The 18,809-nt window shown below is 43.7% G+C and overlaps 2 protein-coding genes across 2 annotated transcripts; one reads left to right on the forward strand and one right to left on the reverse strand.

The window, feature by feature from the left end:
- Positions 1-11,355: 11,355 nt before the first annotated feature.
- LOC128745456 (probable maleylacetoacetate isomerase 2) lies at positions 11,356-12,166 on the forward strand. Its single transcript, XM_053842531.1, has 3 exons — positions 11,356-11,557; positions 11,620-11,738; positions 11,795-12,166. The coding sequence occupies exons 1-3, from the start codon at positions 11,356-11,358 to the stop codon at positions 12,164-12,166; spliced, it is 693 nt and encodes a 230-aa protein (XP_053698506.1).
- A 3,422-nt stretch (positions 12,167-15,588) lies between these two features.
- On the reverse strand, positions 15,589-16,658 carry LOC128733033 (probable maleylacetoacetate isomerase 2). Its single transcript, XM_053826581.1, has 3 exons — positions 16,448-16,658; positions 16,265-16,383; positions 15,589-16,206 (listed from the first exon to the last, which is right to left on the reverse strand). Exons 1-3 carry the CDS (start codon positions 16,647-16,649, stop codon positions 15,832-15,834), a joined length of 696 nt encoding a protein of 231 aa, XP_053682556.1. The 5' UTR covers positions 16,650-16,658; the 3' UTR covers positions 15,589-15,831.
- Between the last annotated feature and the right edge of the window lie 2,151 nt (positions 16,659-18,809).

An 18,809-nucleotide genomic window follows, 5' to 3' on the forward strand; every position in this document is an offset into this window, starting at 1 on the left:
ATTTATTAAATAATTCATTACGGATGTGATTATTCGTGACTTTTTTCCATCCATTTGAGAAGCGTTGATGTCAGACTAATTAGTCTGAAAGCTTTTGGCATGGTTTTATTTTTTACCTGTCTTAGGTATGAACAACACCCTGACTTTACACCAGTTTGTCGGGATACATCCTAACGTAAAGCTGACATAAAAGAGGTTGAGCTCGGACATTATAACCCCGTCCGGCTTTTGTAAGAAGTTTAATAGTATTTTGGCCGGACCTGGAGACTTCAGCCCTTGACTTGACAAGTCTTGCGGGTGCGTCCTTGGAAGATTTCGTAACGGGCATCGAACAAACTTATGCTACACTGTTTCGATTCGAATTCACACGATTCGGGAAATTCACACTTCTTCATAGGGTGACCACACAACTGGCGTGAATTCGAGAATAGATCTTACCAATGAGTAGTACAATGCGCGAAGACACAGTGGATCGGCGAAGTCAGCAGCAACTTTCGATATACGAAACCTAGTTGGCGGATGGCCTTCGCTACAATAGATTAGTAGTGCATTTTAAAAGTCAGTTGGTAATTTAACAGAATGCCTAGAATCAATAGATCATTCAATAGCAGAATCAATCAATAGCATTCTATATATATATATATATATATATATATATATATATATATATATATATATATATATATATATATATATATATATATATATATATATATATATATATATATATATATATATATATATATATATATATATATATATATATAAGATAAATCTTCAAATCATCCGCGTAGCACAGCACACTTCCGTTTGGTAGGATCAGGGAGACATCCATTGAAGTAGAGAGCGAAAAGAAGGGATCCTAAATTAGTTCCTGGAGAAACGCTGCACTGCAGAGTGAATAGGCCGTATGAACAAAACAGTAGACTGTGTCGAAAGCAGCTTTGAAGTCTGTATATACCGCATCGATTTGCATACCACTGTCCATGTTGCTTATAAATATAGAAGGAAGTAAACTCACAGAGGTTCGACTCTACGGAACGCTTGTGGAAGAACCCATGTAGTAACAGTGAGACTACCATCCTCTTTTTTCAATTGCCCTAGGTCAGCGGTTCCCAACCTTTTTTCGGTTCGCGTACCCCCTGACGGATTTCCCTATACTATTCTGGAGCGAACTAAAGTTTTGGCGTACCCCTGGGGGTTCGCGAACCCCCATTTGGGAACCGCTGCCCTAGGTCATTAATAAGGTCCTAAGCTAACGTTTTTTAGAGTCGCGCCGGCGCCGCAGCCAGACTTTGGATGCTCTTTTGCAAAACTTGACTCTAGTCTTCCTTTTGGCCTTGCGAAGCTCTGCGTTGTACTTGGTGAGAGATGCCCTGTAGGGTCCCAAGTAACAATGTAAGTTTTATTGTACTCTTATGGCGGTCTTCATGACTAATATTGGTTTCAAATGCCATCATAAGAGTGTAATAAAACCCAAAATGTTACTTGGGGTGTGCGTATATTGATGACAGAAGTTCCGAGAATATTGTTCTCTCCTGAGAGAGTTTACAGTACAGTAGATTAACTTACCGTAATTGCCAAGGACGTGAATTTTTGTGCCACGAACCCACGGTCCTTGAATGAAGGCAACTGCTGCTGGTTTACGACCCTCCAATCAAAAGACACTGGAAGCGCCCTTAGTATGATGGCGGTCCGCTTGCACGCTGCGAAGACTACGAGTCGTTAGACTCGGAGACTGACGGACGGCGGCCAGTGCAGTGGCGTGAACGCCTTATTGATTAGCCTGCTTGCCCACATCAGCGGATTTTGTGTGGCTGGAGTCGACTGGAGGCCGAATCACGACGCAGATCCTCCTTGCAGGAAACCGTGCGAACCTTCGCAACCGTCGCCAACGTGCTAGGTTGCCCCACACTTACCTTTGCTGCTTGAAGAATTAATTGGTAGTTGGCTGCTCCTTGGCCAACCTGTCGCAAGCGAGCCTTGCCGAACGTATAGTTCAGCATGAGGCCCTGCATGACAGTTAGTTTAACAGACAAAGGGTCTTCCACCAACGCCAGCATGGACGGTGTTCCCTGTTACGCTGCAACGAAGTATTCGCCACACTTGTATAAATAACCCGTCGTTCTGATTTTGGAGCAGACAGGGGATCCGCTCTTCCGAAATATCCACAGTACTCGGAAAATTTATTTATTTATTATTTTTTCCAATAGGACTTTCAACCAGTGGTTTATTTTTTCGACCTTTTGCTCGCTTGGTGGTTGGACCTTTTGCGCTAGTGTTCGGCACCACAATTTCCTTCGGCCGTTACCGCTTGCTCTGTAAGAGAGGTTGCGGTTGATAGTTGACAGAACGAAGGGCCATATCCTGGCCTCTTCCTGTGTGTATCTGTCACTGAGATAGATCCCAAGCAACAATGTGAGTTTTATTGCACTCTTATGGTGGTCTTCAAGACCAATTTTGGTCTTAAATACCATCATAAGAGTAGAATAAAACCCAAATTGTTACTTGGGATCTTGAGCTGACTCGTGAGAGTAACACGAGACGACGTTAGTACCCTTTGGTCCTCTGGTCGCGTCACCGGATCCGGTAGATTGTCCGTACGACTCTTAACTTTTCCGTTTGGCAAATTTAGGATCCGTAGAATCGTGCGCAATGGAGTTCACAGACTCCTTGGGATCCGGCATTGTGGAGCGGACGGTACCTGAAGATTAATTAGTATTGAAATCCATAATAAGTCCCACGAGTTGAGGAGAAAGAAAAATCGACTGCAGCAGAGCCCTTCATGATGCGGTAAGGGTAGACTATTGTGGAGGGCACCCTGGTACTCCACAGGCTCCGTTTGCAAAGGTGGATTTATAGAACCTCCTTCCCTGTCATTCATCCCTCTGTACGGGTCGCATGACACCTTGGATTAGAGGTTTAGTCATTTCGGTCTTTACATAATAGCTATAAAAACCATCCTCCTTTCAGGGGTTTTGGACCCACTGCTCTAGTTCTCTGTTCATTCGAACATGTCTCTACAGAGATCCGTCAGTCGCAAGCGGAGAGTTTACACTCAGTTTTCCCCATTGTGACTTCTTCGTTGTCTGGCCTGGATTGTACCACGAGAAGGTAGCGATAGGAGTTGCTGGATAAGAGGCTAAGGACCTCCGTGGGATCTTTTTCATAGCTGTACATATAAAGTAGACTGCAAGGTTCTTCGAGGTTTGAAGCCCCTAACTTCCCGGAACAAGACAGTACCTCATGTAGTGTTCCCACGTAGTTCTAGTATTCGCGTTATAATTAAAGAAAAAAGAGAGAAATCCGAATTAATTACAAACTCTGATTGAAGAAATTGGAAGAAGATTCGAACTGATGTGCCTGATTCGAACTGATAGGTATTTTTAAATATTAAGAATTGAGGCATTGAAGCTATTTATCACCTATCAAAACCTTCAACTAGGCATCCGTAAATGAATAATTTTGCTAGTTTTACACGAATTTTTAAAAGAACTGAATAGCAATTACGTTTTCAGCCTTCGGAAAGCATGGAACACAAAAACAAGTTGTCACTTTGCGGCAAAAGCCTCCTAAATAAATCAGTTCGACCTTCGCCTAATTAGAACGATTGTTCGGTTCCATCAGCTGCGTCCCCTTATGCCATGACAAGTGGCATAATTCGTACCGAACCACTCACCGGTAATTGCAATCGATTCGATTTGCTTGTGCGCCCCTCCCAACCCAACATTGTTGTTGGGTTAGTGGTCCAATAATAAACCACCGAAATCCATCACACAAGAGCAGAAATAGTCTGAAACAGGAAGAAAGCAACATAGGTAAGGTAGCAGATAGGGTATCCTCTACGGGGGGGCCAGGTCGTCCGCTCTTGTTGAGCACGCGATTTCGGGAAGGAAAATACCCATACGGGATCGGCCTAGAAAATATTAATAAAAACGTGGCAGCTTTCCAAAAATGAAACCAAAAAAGAAGCCCATATTTCCGGTCCGGAGCGGGAACGCACGCGGGCACGGCGGGGATATTTGGCAAACCTGAAACGAGCCCAAATAGATAGGTCTATCAACGAATCGGAGTTTCCCGAACCTGCACGCTTCCTCTTTCCATCAGCGATTTTGTTGTACGTCACGGAATCGGAAGCCGTGCAGGCTCGATGATTATTGCACACGGTGGAAAATGTTTTTGTGTTTGTTTTCTCACCTAACCAGGTGGCTTAAACTAAGGTTTTATTTTAGTGCAAAATATCACAGTCGAAATAAAACGGGTATAAGTTATTCATATGGGGGCGAGTTGACCTTCAGCGAAGTGAGCTTTTTTTTCACCACCTGACCGTCAGCAGCAGTCGTTGTTTATCGCGTTGCTATGCTGGAGGTCGGACGCGATGTTTTCGAACTGAATGCTTGATCTGATGTCATCCATGTGAAAGCATGTCAAAATTTTCGTTCCGGATTTCAGCTTGTGTGAAAAGCAAAGCATAGCTTGCTACATGATTCGCGTGACCGTCGGCGATAAACTGATTTCGGGTCGGTTGACACCTGTATTTGCCCGGGTAGGTACAAGCGGAGGGGTGCGCCCAGCGAATTGAAATAGGTAGAATAGCTACGAACGCTGGTACGGTTTGCCGGTGGGACGCAGTCCCACGCACGGAAATTCGACTGCGGGTTGAGCCTGTTGGGAATCAGGTGTTGGGTAAACTCAATGGGAACACAAGGCATATCGATTTGAATTGTTGTTGCCAATTAACAAAATACATTCTGTAATAGACAATGGTTATTACGTGCTTCATTGATTAGAAGACAGTTCCTTGATGTACTTAGAAACTATGCGAAAATAAGCTCGAAAATATGATTTAATTTCAAATAATCACTACTGCATTCATTGATGAACGCCAAGCCAAGGTATACAGCTAAAACAGCTGCTCTACCGGTTACAAAAAACTTTCATGTATTTAATCGTTCAGCAAATACCCGGTTCTAGTCTTTTGCACGCAACAACCTTGACATTGGATCATCGTCAGCAGTGGCAGCGGCAGCGGTAGTTAAATTGCTACATGTTGGAAAGAGAGGGCTGCGCACCCTCAGCGCATGAGGCCAATACGAGAGCCATACCGCTAGTATGAAGTTCGTTTTGTCGTGCTGCTGATAGAAGCAAAAGCAAGGCTTCCATCCAACGACTATCAGATAGATTGCCGGCCCGGGTTCCAGCTTTGTCGGAATCGATCGAAAAACTTTATATTGTTATGTTAATCGGCTAGTGCGACCTTGCCGGCGGCGGCGGCTAGCCACCGTCATTCTGTTCGATTAATAGAATGTAAATATTCCGTCCGAGCACTTGGAACGAAAACGAACACAATTGTTGCCTATGTACTACTGCCTCAAACGATCATTTGCATTTCAGTTTGCATGTGAAGAAAACACTGCCCAGTTCATGAGGCTTGGCACGACATTCGTTGCCGGCACGTGCTTGAACTGCTGTTTGTTGATGGAGAGTATGCAACGTAATGCTGTAGAGCAGTTATAAAACTAGCCACTGGGAGACATCTGGTGGCAGGGAGAGCCATCCAGTGTTGTATACAAGCTTGTACGGAACAAGCGATTTGCACGCTAACCTCCTAAATAGAAGAGTAGAAAAAAACCTTTACCTCAATACTTTAGAACGCCGCTGGGTCAGATTCGACATTTTGATGTTAAAAGAAATATTTTTTTATAATGAATCTGATGGTGTGGTACATGTCTATGGCAAGCGTTTGAAAACGTGTTTTTTGCCAGTCCTAATGTAATCCCGTAAATGGTACTTCAAAAATCTACTGGAGCTTTACGTAAACCGTTGCAAAAGATTTCTAAAAAAAGTTTTGGAGGGTGGTTTAAACGTGTCATAACCTGGCTTCATTTTCGGTTTTTTGCTCAGTAGATGCTCATTTGACTACGGCGCCGCAGCGAAACAGAGTTTGGAAAAGTACTGTAAAGGGCAATTGTAGAGTTGATCATTACCTACAATATTGAAGTAGAAAATACCGTTTTATCGTTTGTATTTACGGCGCAACGGGGCTGCTACCCCGTTGGTAGCCAAATAAGCGCTCTTTTTGCTACAAACGGTGTAGCACCCTTATAGCGCCTTAAATACAAAAGATAAAACTACTTTCTACTTCAATATTGTAGGTAATAAATAAAATAAACTCTACAATTGCCCTTCACACTACTTTTTCAAATTCTGTTTCTTTGAGGCGCTGTTGTCAACTTACTTACTTACTTAATCAGCTCCAGGCCGTGGTTTCCTCTGCTGTACGAAGAAATCGTCTCCGTTCCACTCGGTCCGTGGCCGCAATTCGCTAGCCACGTAGTCTGCGTACGGTCCGCAAGTGGCCTTCCACTTGTTCGATCCATCTTGCTCGCTGCGTGCCCCGCCGTCTCGTTCCAGTTGGATCATTATTGAGAACTTTTTTAACCGGGCTGTCGTCCGACATCCTCACGACGTGCCCAGCCCATCGCAGGCGACTGATTTTCGCGGTGTGAGCGATGGATGGTTCCCTAAACAGCTGATGCAATTCAATCAATTCGTGGTTCGTTCGCCTCCTCCACGTTCCGTCTTCCAAGTGCACTCCGCCGTAGATGGTGCGCAACACCTTCCGTTCGAAAACACTAAGGGCGCGCTGGCCCTCCACGAGCATTTTTTTTCAGCCTAATCAGCGTCTTGTAGATTGTTAACTTCGTGCGGTGGCGAATTTTGTTCGATCGCAGCGTCCTACGGAGTCCAAAGTAGGCACAATTTCCTGCCATAATGCGTCATTGTATCGTGCGTCATGCGTCCACTCCTCTGGTAGTAGCTCTTCCTCCCAAATTTTGACACTGACCCAGTGCAGCACTCTAGCCAGTCGTAACCACCGTATTTCAGTAGCTCGCCAGGTAGCTGATCAGCCCCAGCCGCTTTATTTATCTTCAGCCGACCCATCTCTTCTGCTACCTCCTGGAAGTCGGGGGCTGGTATTCTGTCGTCTTCTGCACGTGCTCCAATATCTATTGCCATATCGTCACCTTCATGTTCAGCTAGATCGCTGTTAAGGTGCTCGTCATAATACTGCTTCCACCTCTCGATCACCTCAAGTTCGTTCGTGAGAAGATTACCGTCTGAGTCCCGACACATATCGGCCTGCGGCACATAGCCTTTGCGCGAACGGTTTAACTTCTCGTAGAACCTCCGTTTATCGTTAGCACGGTACAGTTCTTCCATCGCCTCGCGATCTCGTTCTTCCTGTTGGCGCTTTTTCCTCCGGAAGACCGAGTTTTGCCTGTTCCGTGCTTGTTTATATCGCTCCACATTCGCCCTCGTACGGTGTTGCAGCATTCTCGCACGTGCTGCATTCTTCTCCTGCACTAATTGCTCGCATTTGCCATCGAACAAATCGTTTTTTCGGTTCGGATTCATTGTACCTAGTACCACTAGAGCAGTACTACCGATGGCGGTCTTAATGCCTTTCCAACCATCTTTAAGAGTTGCTGCGCCAAGTTCCGTTGGTAGCGCTGCTTCCAGCTGCCGCGTGTATTCCTGGGCAACTCCGGTGTCACGTACACCAGACTAAAGCGCGAAGCAGAAAAGATTTGGATAAAGGTAAATACGTCTAAAACAAAGTACATGCTGGCCAGCGGAACCGAGGCCGAACGACACCGCTTGGGCAGTAGTATATTGATCGACGGCGATGAGTTTGAGGTAGTCGATGAATTTGTCTACCTTGGCTCACTGGTAACGGCGGACAATGATACCAGCCGTGAGATTCGGAGGCGTATTATCAGCGGAAGTCGTGCTTACTATGGGCTCCACAAGCAATTGTGGTCGAGCAGACTAAGTCCCCGTACAAAGTGCACCCTGTACAAGACGCTTATTAGACCGGTTGTTCTCTACGGGCATGAAACATGGACAATGCTCGAGGAGGACCTGTGAGTGCTCGGAGTCTTCGAACGACGAGTGCCAAGAACGATCTTCGGTGGCGTGCAGGAGAACGAAGTATGGAGGCGGAGGATGAACCATAAACTCGCACAGCTCTATGGCGAACCCAGTATCCAGAAGGTAGCTAAAGCTGGACGGATGCGATGGGCAGGGCATGTTGCAAGAATGCCGGACAACTACCCTGCAAAGATGGTGTTCGCCTCAAATCCGGTAGGAAGAAGACGACCAGGAGCGCAGCGAGCAAGATGGTTAGACCAGGTGGAGCGAGATCTGGCGGAGAGTACTCGGTGTCCGAGGAATTGGAGAGCGGTAGCCCTCAACCGAGTTACATGGAGAAATTTTGTCCAACAGGCTTTGTCTTAGGCCGGCAAGTAGTACTGATTTGGTACAGCTGACTTAACTTTGAACATAGGTGGTAGACGCTGCATAAATTGAAGTAAAGGCCTCTGTATTCTATAAGTGATTAAGCAGCCTACGAATGCGCTGTAAATCAGCTGCTTCACATAATAGTGCCACAAGCATATTAGGCGCATCTTCAACCTCTCCACAACCCGTCAATATTCTCAATAATTGTGCTATACTAGCTGAATAAATGATTGGTAATCTTAATAAAAAGCCCTTTAACGCCTACTGCATATCAACCTTATCCCAAGTAACAACGTTAGTTGAATTGCAAGAGCAATTGCTGTGTACGAGTTGGTTTAAGGCGATCAAAGCTGCATAAAGTAAGCACTTAAATAGTGTTTGAACAATCGATGTTTAAGCTACTTTAAGTTTTTCCACTTCTAAACAGCCATAAACATCAAACCGTTTTTCGGCTGCTTAAAGGTGTTAACCCTTTATAAGGCAGTGGCAACTATATTACCACCAACAAACAATATTAGTTTTGCTATGCGTGAAGTATGGGCCCTATTCTGTAAGTCACGTCGAGTGTCACTTTGCTCGACTAGTCGATTTTTGGTATTATGTAAGTCACAGGCGACCCGATTTTGTCGAGTAACTCGACTGAGTCCACCGCCAAAAAGCTAGTAAGTGACTAAACGGTTAGCAAGTGACGCCTGAGCTAGCTTTGTTTTGGTCGTGCATTGAGCCGCTATGCTGCCCGTTCTTCTTGCACTCGACACTCGACAGTGACTGAGTCGAGCCGAGTTGCTCGACGTGACTTACAGAATAGAGCCCTATGAATTCTTGCAGTCTTTAGATTAGGGCCCGACAACGTCAACTTCAATTGCATACCGTCACTCAACAATGAAGCAGTGAAGGTTCGGTTTCAACAGAAGCAGCACCGCTTCAGCTTCAAACTGGCTTCAGTCAGCGTCAGCGAAACGGGTTTCACTTCATCATGACTATCGGTTTCAACTTTTCATTTGTACTTTTATATCAAACATTTAGAAGAAGGCCAGCAACTTTGAATGCAAATAAATTGAATTTAAATAACATTAAGTACAATGCAACGCAAATTAAAGATAACCTAGCCAATGTCGACAAATCGTGCCTGACTTTCTGCCGTCGTCAATTAAAACAGCCACCAACTTCAACTGAAGCTTACTTGAAACGTTCTGTTCAACAAATGAAGCATGTCACTTCTTGTATGAAGTGAAGGTAAGAGAAAGTCAGTTTCATTTATTTGTTTCGACGATGCCGGGCCCTGCTTCAGATACTACACCACGCACGCAACACCATACGTTTAAAATGAAATTGCATAGAAATTAAAAGAGATAGACGTTTTACGTCAAAGAACGAATTGTAGAACGGTACTAGAGCTTTAAATTGGTGAATAACAGCAATCAGTTTTATCACACGTTTTTAGGAGAAATTCGATAAAAATGCCTTGAGATACACTTATTTCAAAGCGTTTTGCTTCTAAAAAGTTGCTAACTCTAATGAAGTAGGAGGTTTAAGAGCAATTTTCAAAACAAAATTTTCTCAGCTTTCGAATGAAAGTAACAGAATTGATCGAGCTAGCTAGCATACCAGAGTTTAGTACCAGAGCTAATTTAAGGTAGACAGAACCGAAAACTGAAAATGTTGGATAACTCTGTAACGATCGAGATTTGGCCATGCGCGTAGAAGGAGTTTTTTGTTTCTTGGGAGGACTTTTTCATTAAGAGGACCAATCGTTTATTCAGCTGTTATAGCATAATTATTCCGAATATTGACGGGCGGGTTGTGGAGAGGTTGAAGATGCGCCCAATCTGCTTGTGACACTATTATATGAATTCGTTGGCTGCTTAAACACTTATAGAATACAGAGGCATTTGCTCAAATTTATTCAACGTTTGCCACATGTATTCAGTGTTAAATCAGCTGTAACCAAATCAGTAGCATTTTAATTCAGCTTCGATGCTTCGGACATGAACCAAACTAAGCAGAGCAAAACAGTTTCTTATGCAAATGTTAGTAAATTTTCTTAGCATATTCACAGATGGATTACCGATGGATCTGGAGGTAGTTCGTCTCCTGCTGCGGCAATCCGTGACAAAAAAAAAGACAAAAAGGCGACCGGAAAAAAACTGACCTGGAAAACTGGTAAGAAATTTGAAAAGACTCAGGAAATGGGCGAAAAACGGGACAGAAGAAAGACTTTATTCATTATTCGTCACAAAAGCTCCACAGAAAGGTTCAGTGAATACGTTCCCGACCAACATTTTTGTTGTATAACAGTTTAGTAAGCGCCAGTTACCCGGTAATTTGTAATACAAGGGTTGAATAATGCTACTAATCAACAAAAATGTTCTGTTATTATTTAAATATCAAGGGTTTAAAAGCATTACCAATACATCAACCAAAGCATCATTACCAGTAACAGCAATAAACTTATCAAGAAGAGGAATTATGTTTCCAGATTACAGGTGATTTATTCCAAATAATTTCAATCATGTGTACCGCCTTATAATTTACAGTCATTAGTTTTATATAAGGAAATGCACGACTGTAAAAACCATTCATGTTTCATTTCACTTTGGTATACTCAAATTATTACATAATGCGAAGTAACGTTACCGTGTGAACAAGTAAATTTGAACTTTCTATTACTATATGAGGTTATCTGGGATTTAAACAGACAGATGAAAATGTCTTCCATGAAAAGATCTTTAAGTCTGGAAATTAGCGATTGGTTCTCAATAGGCAACCCGAAACATAAACGGCCACCCCTTGGTCCTAGCTCTTCCACTGCAGCACTAGCAAGTGTTAGTGATAATATAAATGGCAGGTTCTCGGTGGAATCAGTGCTCACGTTAACGAAATACAAGGAGTTCCCCGTATGCGAGTACTAACACCTGAGCGACGTAAGTACCGACTTATTTCGGTACACAAAAACGACGCAGTTATCACTTCTTCAAACAACAATCTGCTTTTTAGTCGACCGGCGCAATTTTTAAAAATCAGTTTGAAGCGGCTCTTTGCTACGCTAGGATGTCCAACGGTACCGAACTGCCAATATTGTACTCATTCTGGCGTAGTTCCTGCACCTGGCGTGTGCGGAACGCGCTGAACCTAAAAGGAATTTCCTACGATCTCAAGACGGTAGATTTATACAAATCCGGTGGCGGTGAACAGCACAACGATGAGTATCGCCAGCTAAACCCCATGCAGCAGGTTCCGGCCCTGCAAATCGGTACGCATTTTGTTAGTTTTTCCAATTCTGTTTCTAATTAATTTTACATGTATTTTTTACAGACGGTAACATACTAATCGAATCAATGGCGATTCTCCACTATCTGGAGGAAACACGTCCTGAGAACCCACTGCTACCGCAAGATAAGCTGCAGCGAGCGAAGGTTCGGGAAATTTGCGAGGTACACTATTCATTTGCTGTTATATATTCATTCTATTTACAGTTATCTCATTTTAGGTTATCACATCCGGTATTCAACCATTCCAGAACTCAAGCACCTTTGACTACATCGGCAGAGAAAAGGCACTAGAATGGGCCCAGTACTGGATTGCGCGAGGCTTTCGTGCCGTCGAAAAACTACTCGCAGCCTCTGCCGGCAAATACTGTGTCGGAGATCAAATCACGCTGGCCGACTGCTGCCTAGTGCCACAGGTGTTCAATGCTCGTCTCTACAAGGTGGACCTTACCCCGTACGTTACAATTACTCGCATCGGCCGGGAACTGGCAGAGCATCCTGCTTTCAAGGCCGCACATCCTTACAATCAGGTTGACTGTCCGCCGGATGTTGCTAATGAAAAGGAAGTTGTTTTTTCATTGGAACACGCCTGAAACCGCACCGCGCCTGTTGGTGACAAATATGGTTGGTTACTGCAATTTATTTTCAACAAAATTGTTAATTTAACTCTGGACCAAATTACCAGCATTAAAAACCAATAAAATGCATTTGCATGCATACTAGTTTACGAATCCTTTGAATCCATTGTGGAAAGAAGGCATTTCACACAGTAACTGAATACAGCAATGATTCACTAATTGAGGGTTCGATAATCGGGCGATTCGTTAGTTGGGTGTTCACATGTTGGGCCATGCCCCAACCGAAAAACACTAGAATGTTAAAATTTTATCGTATTTGCAAGTTTCGAAACTTCTATTAACTGCCTCGGTCCAACTAGTGAATCGCGATGCGATAGTTGGATTGTAGTCGTGACTCAATCAGTAAAGTAAATGGTCACTAAAATAAGACGCTTGCATTAGTTTAAGTCAATCCTTTGGTGTTCCCTAGTTTGCCTAGCATGTAATCCCATGCATAGAAGTCGAGAAGATTGCGTAGAAACAGGACACCCTTTCGAAGAAATAAAATCCGGAAAGGTTTAATGAACAGCATGAAACCTTCAAATTTTTGGAAAAACATCGCCATACCATGACACAGGAAACATTCTGGAACCTTTGCACAGACCTTTTGTCCCGAGGAATATCAGAAAGATGTGCTGCATATATTCGGGCATTTTGTTGATTGTGGTGACTCTGTAGCAGGAACATATTTTGACAACAGAATTTCACATCATCGGTGCCGCTTGAGCAGCTGCCGATATCTTTCGACTCTTGCAACCTAAAAATGCATAGAAATCGACTACACTTATACACTTTTAAGAATAACTTTGACTGGTAATTGCACAATGAACTAAATGATAAATCTTTTCTTGGCAGGATTTTGATGAAAAATAACTAACAAATAAGTTAAAAGAAAAAACAAAACATTACATTACCACATGGTAACCACGGCAACCGGGTTAAGAAAAGAGCAGTTTTCGTGACACTTTTACAATAAATTTATATTTCTAACTTGTTTCAATAACAATTTATTGACGATTCGCTATGTGCGCGAAGCGGTGCTGCCACCTTCCCAAGTTTGTTCTATTTGTGAAGTCTGTGCACAGGTTTGTTAAAGAGTGAAGAGGATAAACAGAACTTTGCACCAGATCTTCACAAACTTTCCATATGGCAGTTCCACGAGAGTACAAGAGATCGATTTGTGCTTACATAGCGAATACCTTTATTTTGTGTTGTACAACGTATTGCAATCTAAACTGGTAGCACTGTTGTACCCTTTTCCATTCCTTTTATTATACCTTTGCGAATACATGTTGTCACAAATAAATCTTAAAGTTCGTGTATCTTTCGTCGGTTTTATTTAGTTCCTGCGGCAAATCACACTGTTATTCCGCCTATACAATTATCATACAACGATCACTGTTTTTTGGATCGTCAACTATCGGCGGGGTATGAGTTTAACGGTCATTAATATAATTTTGATGTATGAAAAATATATTTGCTTACAACGCAAAAATAAAAGAAATGATGAAAGAAACTCGAAGAACTCGAACAGCTGTACCGCTTTCACGACACACGGAAGTTCTATCAGAAACTCAACGGATCTCGCAAAGGCTTCGTGCCGCGGGCCGAAATGTGCAGAGATAAAGATGGAGGTATCTTGACTGATGACCGTGCGGTGATCGAAAGGTGGAAGCAGCACTACGATGAACACCTGAATGGCGTGCAGGCGGAAGACCATGATAGCGGAGGAAGTGACCACATTGGTGCAGCAAGCGACGAAGATGTGCCACCCCCATCGATAAGGGAAGTTAAAGAAGCCATCCAGCGGCTGAAGAACAACAAAGCAGCGGGAAAGGATGGCATTGGAGCGGAACTTATTAAAATGGGCCCGGACAAGTTGGCCGGCTGTCTGCATCAAATGATTGTCAAGATTTGGGATACGGAACGACTACCGGAGGAGTGGAAAGACGGGGTTATCTGCCCTATCTACAAGAAAGGTGATAAGCTGGATTGTGAGAACTACCGAGCCATCACTATCCTGAATGCCGCCTACAAAGTGCTGTCCCAAGTCCTCTTTCATCGACTATCGCCAATAGCCAATAGATTTGTGGGAAGTTACCAGGCCGGCTTCATGGAGGGTCGGTCTAGAACAGACCAAATCTTCACCCTGCGGCAGATCCTCCAGAAGTGCCGCGAATTCCGAGCCCCCACGCACCACCTGTTCATCGATTTCAAAGCCGCATATGACAGCGTAAACCGACAAGAGCTATGGAAAATTTTGGACGAAAACGGCTTTCCGGGTAAGCTTACTAGACTTATCATGGCTACGATGGATGGGATCCAGTGCTGTGTGAGAATCTCGGGTGGATTGTCGGACCCATTCGAATCTCGCAGGGGACTTCGACAAGGAGATGGTCTTTCCTGCCTGCTATTCAACATTGCGCTTGAAGGTGTTATAAGGCGAGCGGCGATTGAAATGCGGGGCACGATTTTCAATAAATCCAGTCAATTTATCTGCTTTGCTGACGACGTGGATGCTGTCGGCAGAACATTTGAGGCGGTGGAAGATCAGTACACCAGACTGAAACGCGAAGCAGAGAAGATTGGATTGCAGATAAATACGTCTAAAACGAAGTATATGCTGGCGGGCGGGACCGAGCGCGACAGGGCTCGCTTGGGCAGCACCGTGGTAATCGACGGGGATGAGTTCGAGGTAGTCGACGAGTTCGTATACCTTGGCTCGCTGGCAACAGAGGACAACAATACCAGCCGTGAGATTAAAAGACGTATTATCAGCGGAAGTCGGGCCTACTACGGACTCCACAAATACTTGCGGTCGAACAATCTGAGCCCCCGTACAAAGTGCACATTGTACAAAACGCTAATTAGACCGGTTGTCCTCTACGGGCACGAAACGTGGACATTGCTAGAAGAGGACCTACGAGCACTCGGAGTTTTCGAACGGCGGGTGCTAAGAACCATCTTTGGCGGAGTGCAAGAGAACGGTGTATGGAGGCGAAGAATGAACCACGAGCTCGCGCGTCTCTACGGCGAACCAAGTATTCAGAAAGTGGTTAAAGCTGGACGGATACGTTGGGCAGGACATGTTGCTAGAATGCCGGACAACTATCCTGCAAAAATGGTTTTCGCATCAAATCCGGTAGGAACAAGACGAAGAGGGGCACAGCGAGCGAGGTGGCAAGACCAGGTGGAGCGAGATCTGGCGAGCACTGGGTGCCCGCGGAACTGGAGATCAGTTGCCATGGACCGAAACAGATGGAGAAATTATACTGCGCAGGCCTTGTCATAAGACGTTAGGCCAATTAAGTAAGTAAGTAAGATGAAAGAAACCTTTAGCTGATTATTCTACATAATAAACAATACAAGTTTTAAATTTTATTTCATAAAACCGCCAAAATATGAAGTTTGTTTGAGTTGAACGTTTGATCAATTTCACCCTGGTTGTGATCAATTTGCCCCCGGACTACGGTACAATGCATTTTCAAAGGTGTTGATGGTATCGTGGCTAGCGACGATGGGTCATCCTATTTGTTTAATTATTTAGTTTTGTATAATACGACTGTCAAGTAAATAAAACTGCTTTGCAGCATATTCGCCGATATTTGTCAACAACGGTTTATTTTCACGACGCGGCAGTTTCAGGCTTCTGTAAATGAAGAAACACATTCCCTTCTAGCGGCAATATCCGGCGGACAATCAACCTGATTGAAAGGATGTGCAGCCTTGAAGGCAGGATGCTCTGCCAGTGCCCGGTCGATGCGGGTAAGCGTGACGTATGGAGTAAGGTCTACCTTGTAGAGCCGAGCATTGAATACCTGTGGCACTAGACAGCAATCGGCCAGCGTGATTTGATCTCCAACACAGTATTTGCCGGCCGAAGCTGCGAGTAGTTTTTCGACGGCGCAAAAGCCTCGCGCAATCCAGTACTGGGCCCATTCTAGTGCTTTATTTTTTTTGCCGATATAGTCTAAGGTGCCGACATTCTGGAATGGTTGAATACCCGATGTGATTACCTAAAATGGAAGACCAAGTTGAGATAACTTTAAACATAACTGCAGATCAACTGTGTACCTCGCAAATTTCCCGAACCTTCGCTCGCTGCAGATTATCTTGCGGTAGCAGTGGATTCTCTACGCGTGTTTCCTCCAGATAGTGGAGAATCGCCATCGATTCGATTAATATATTACCGTCTGTTAAAGTATACATGTGATATTAATTAGAAACAGGAACTTAGAAAACTAACAAAGTGCATACCGATTTGCAGGGCCGGAACCTGCTGCCTGGGGTTTAGCTGGCGATACTCATCGTTGAGCTGTTCTCCGCCATCGGATTTGAACAAATCTACCGTCTTGAGATCGTAGGAAATTCCTTTTAGGTTCAGCGCGTTCCGCACACGCCAGGAGCAGGAACTACGCCAGAACGAGTACAATAATGGTTTTGCCGGGCCGGTGGACATCTTAGCGTAGCAAAGAGCCGCTTGAAACTGATTTGAAAATATCATCCCGGTCGTTTAGAAAGCGACCGGTTAGTAGATTGTTGTTTGAACAGTGATAACTGCGTCGTTATTTTTATTTTTTATTTATTGCAGCGTCTTGGCATGTCGAAATAAGTAGGTACTTGCGACGCACAGGTGTTAGTATTCGCATACGGGGAGCTCATTGTATTTTGTTTACGTGAGCACTAATTTAACGGAAAACGTGCGATTCACATTATCACCAACACTTACTAGTACTGCAGTGGGAGAGCTAGGACCAAGGGGTGACCGTTTATATATTGATCTAACAATTGATTTAAATTGTCTTAAAGCTCTATTCTTGGAAGTTAAAGTCATTTTCATCTGTCTGCATAAATCCCAGATAATCCCATATAGTAATAGAAAGTTCAGAATAAGTTGTTCACACATTAATGGTAATTCGAATTATGTAATAACTAGAGTATGAAAAAGCGAAATCTTTACCTATAAAAATGAATTTCTGTCTGTCTATCTGTCGGTATGTTCCTTATAGAGTCGAAAACTTAAACCGATCAGCGTGAAAAATTGCATGTAGGGGTTTTTGGGGCCGAGGAAGGTTCTTATGATGGTTAGAGACCCCTCCCCCCTGTGGTAGGGGAATAGGGACTCTCATACAAACGAAACAGAAATTTTTGCGTAACTCAAAAACTAATCGAACTCGAGAAATTTTAGACTCTTCCATAAAACATAACAGGCAATAACAAAACCACCAAAAATTATCCGCAGTCCCCCGCAGAAATCACCTCTGTCTAGGTTTATTCCTAGGTCTACTTTCCTACTTTCTTCAGTTGGATCCGAACGAGCGACAACGAGTAAGGAGAGGATAACCTCGAGGATCGAAATACTTTCCACGAAAAGGTTTTCCGTGAAATGGTACATTCCGCGTAAGGTTTTTCGCGAAATGGTATTTGGCGAAATGTTATACAATCACGGCTAAATATTCGCCGCTATCCGCTTTATTTTATCTGGCTAAGTAACTGGGGGGTTGTTTTCTACTTTACTGTGAGGAAAAATTGAAAATCTGTACATTAAACTACCCATGGTTTCATAGTGACGTAACTGCCAAAATGAATTATCTAAGATTGAGCTCATCAGAAACTTGCTAAACTCGAGATTGTGACAGATTCACGATTTATGTACAACACATTTTAATTTGTGGCAATACGAAGTTTGTCGGGTCAGCTAGTAACCTATAAAAGTTAACTACGGCGACACTAACCAGAATAATGGTGCGGAATTACATAAGAAGATCCAATCGAAAACAGTGGCCACAGGGCAGTTTGAGTGCGGCCATCGAAGCTGTGCGGGGTGGCGTTTCGAAACGGCGTGTGACTTCAATCTATGGTTTTCTTAGAGAAACGTTGAATCGTTATTTACATTGTACGCATCCCGCAGAAGAAGCGCAGTTCGGGTCGTTTTCCAACGTGTTTTCGGAGACGCAGGAGAAAGAGTTGGTGAGTTACATCCTATCTATGGAAGAAAGGTTCTATGGTATAACTACCAGGGAAATCCGGAAGCTAGCGTTCGACCTAGTGGAAAGTAATGGTATCGCTCACCCGATAGATCTAAGCAACTTGCCGCCATAGATTGGTTGGCTGGGTTCCGCAAGCGTCACCCACAACTTTCTTTTCGGGCACCCGAAGCAACCTCAGCTGCAAGAGCACAAGGTTTCATCGCGTTGCTATTGACAAATTTTATGATGACCTCCTCGAAGGAATGTTATAAAAACCAACATTCCGTCAGACATATTATATAACGTTCATGAGACATCGGTCATCCCGGTAACTATATTCTCTAGCTACGTTTAGGAAGGTGAACAATATGTCTGCTACAGGACATTTCATCCCACCTTTGATCATTTTTCCAAAGGTCAGACTGCCTGAAAAATTAAAAGTTGACGCTTCTTCAGCTTCTCCTAGCGGCTGGATGACAACCAAGGAGTTTGGCAGATAGTTTGAGCATTTCATTGAACACGTGAAACCAGCAGCAAATAATCCGGTTTACACCCAATATTTCATACATTATAAATTTTCAAAAACATGTTATGCTAACAGTCTATGGCAGTTATTTTTTTTATTAACCCTCCACTGACCCCACACCAAA

Source organism: Sabethes cyaneus, chromosome 1 (assembly GCF_943734655.1).
Source record: "Sabethes cyaneus chromosome 1, idSabCyanKW18_F2, whole genome shotgun sequence".
NCBI classification, from domain to species: domain Eukaryota; kingdom Metazoa; phylum Arthropoda; class Insecta; order Diptera; family Culicidae; genus Sabethes; species Sabethes cyaneus.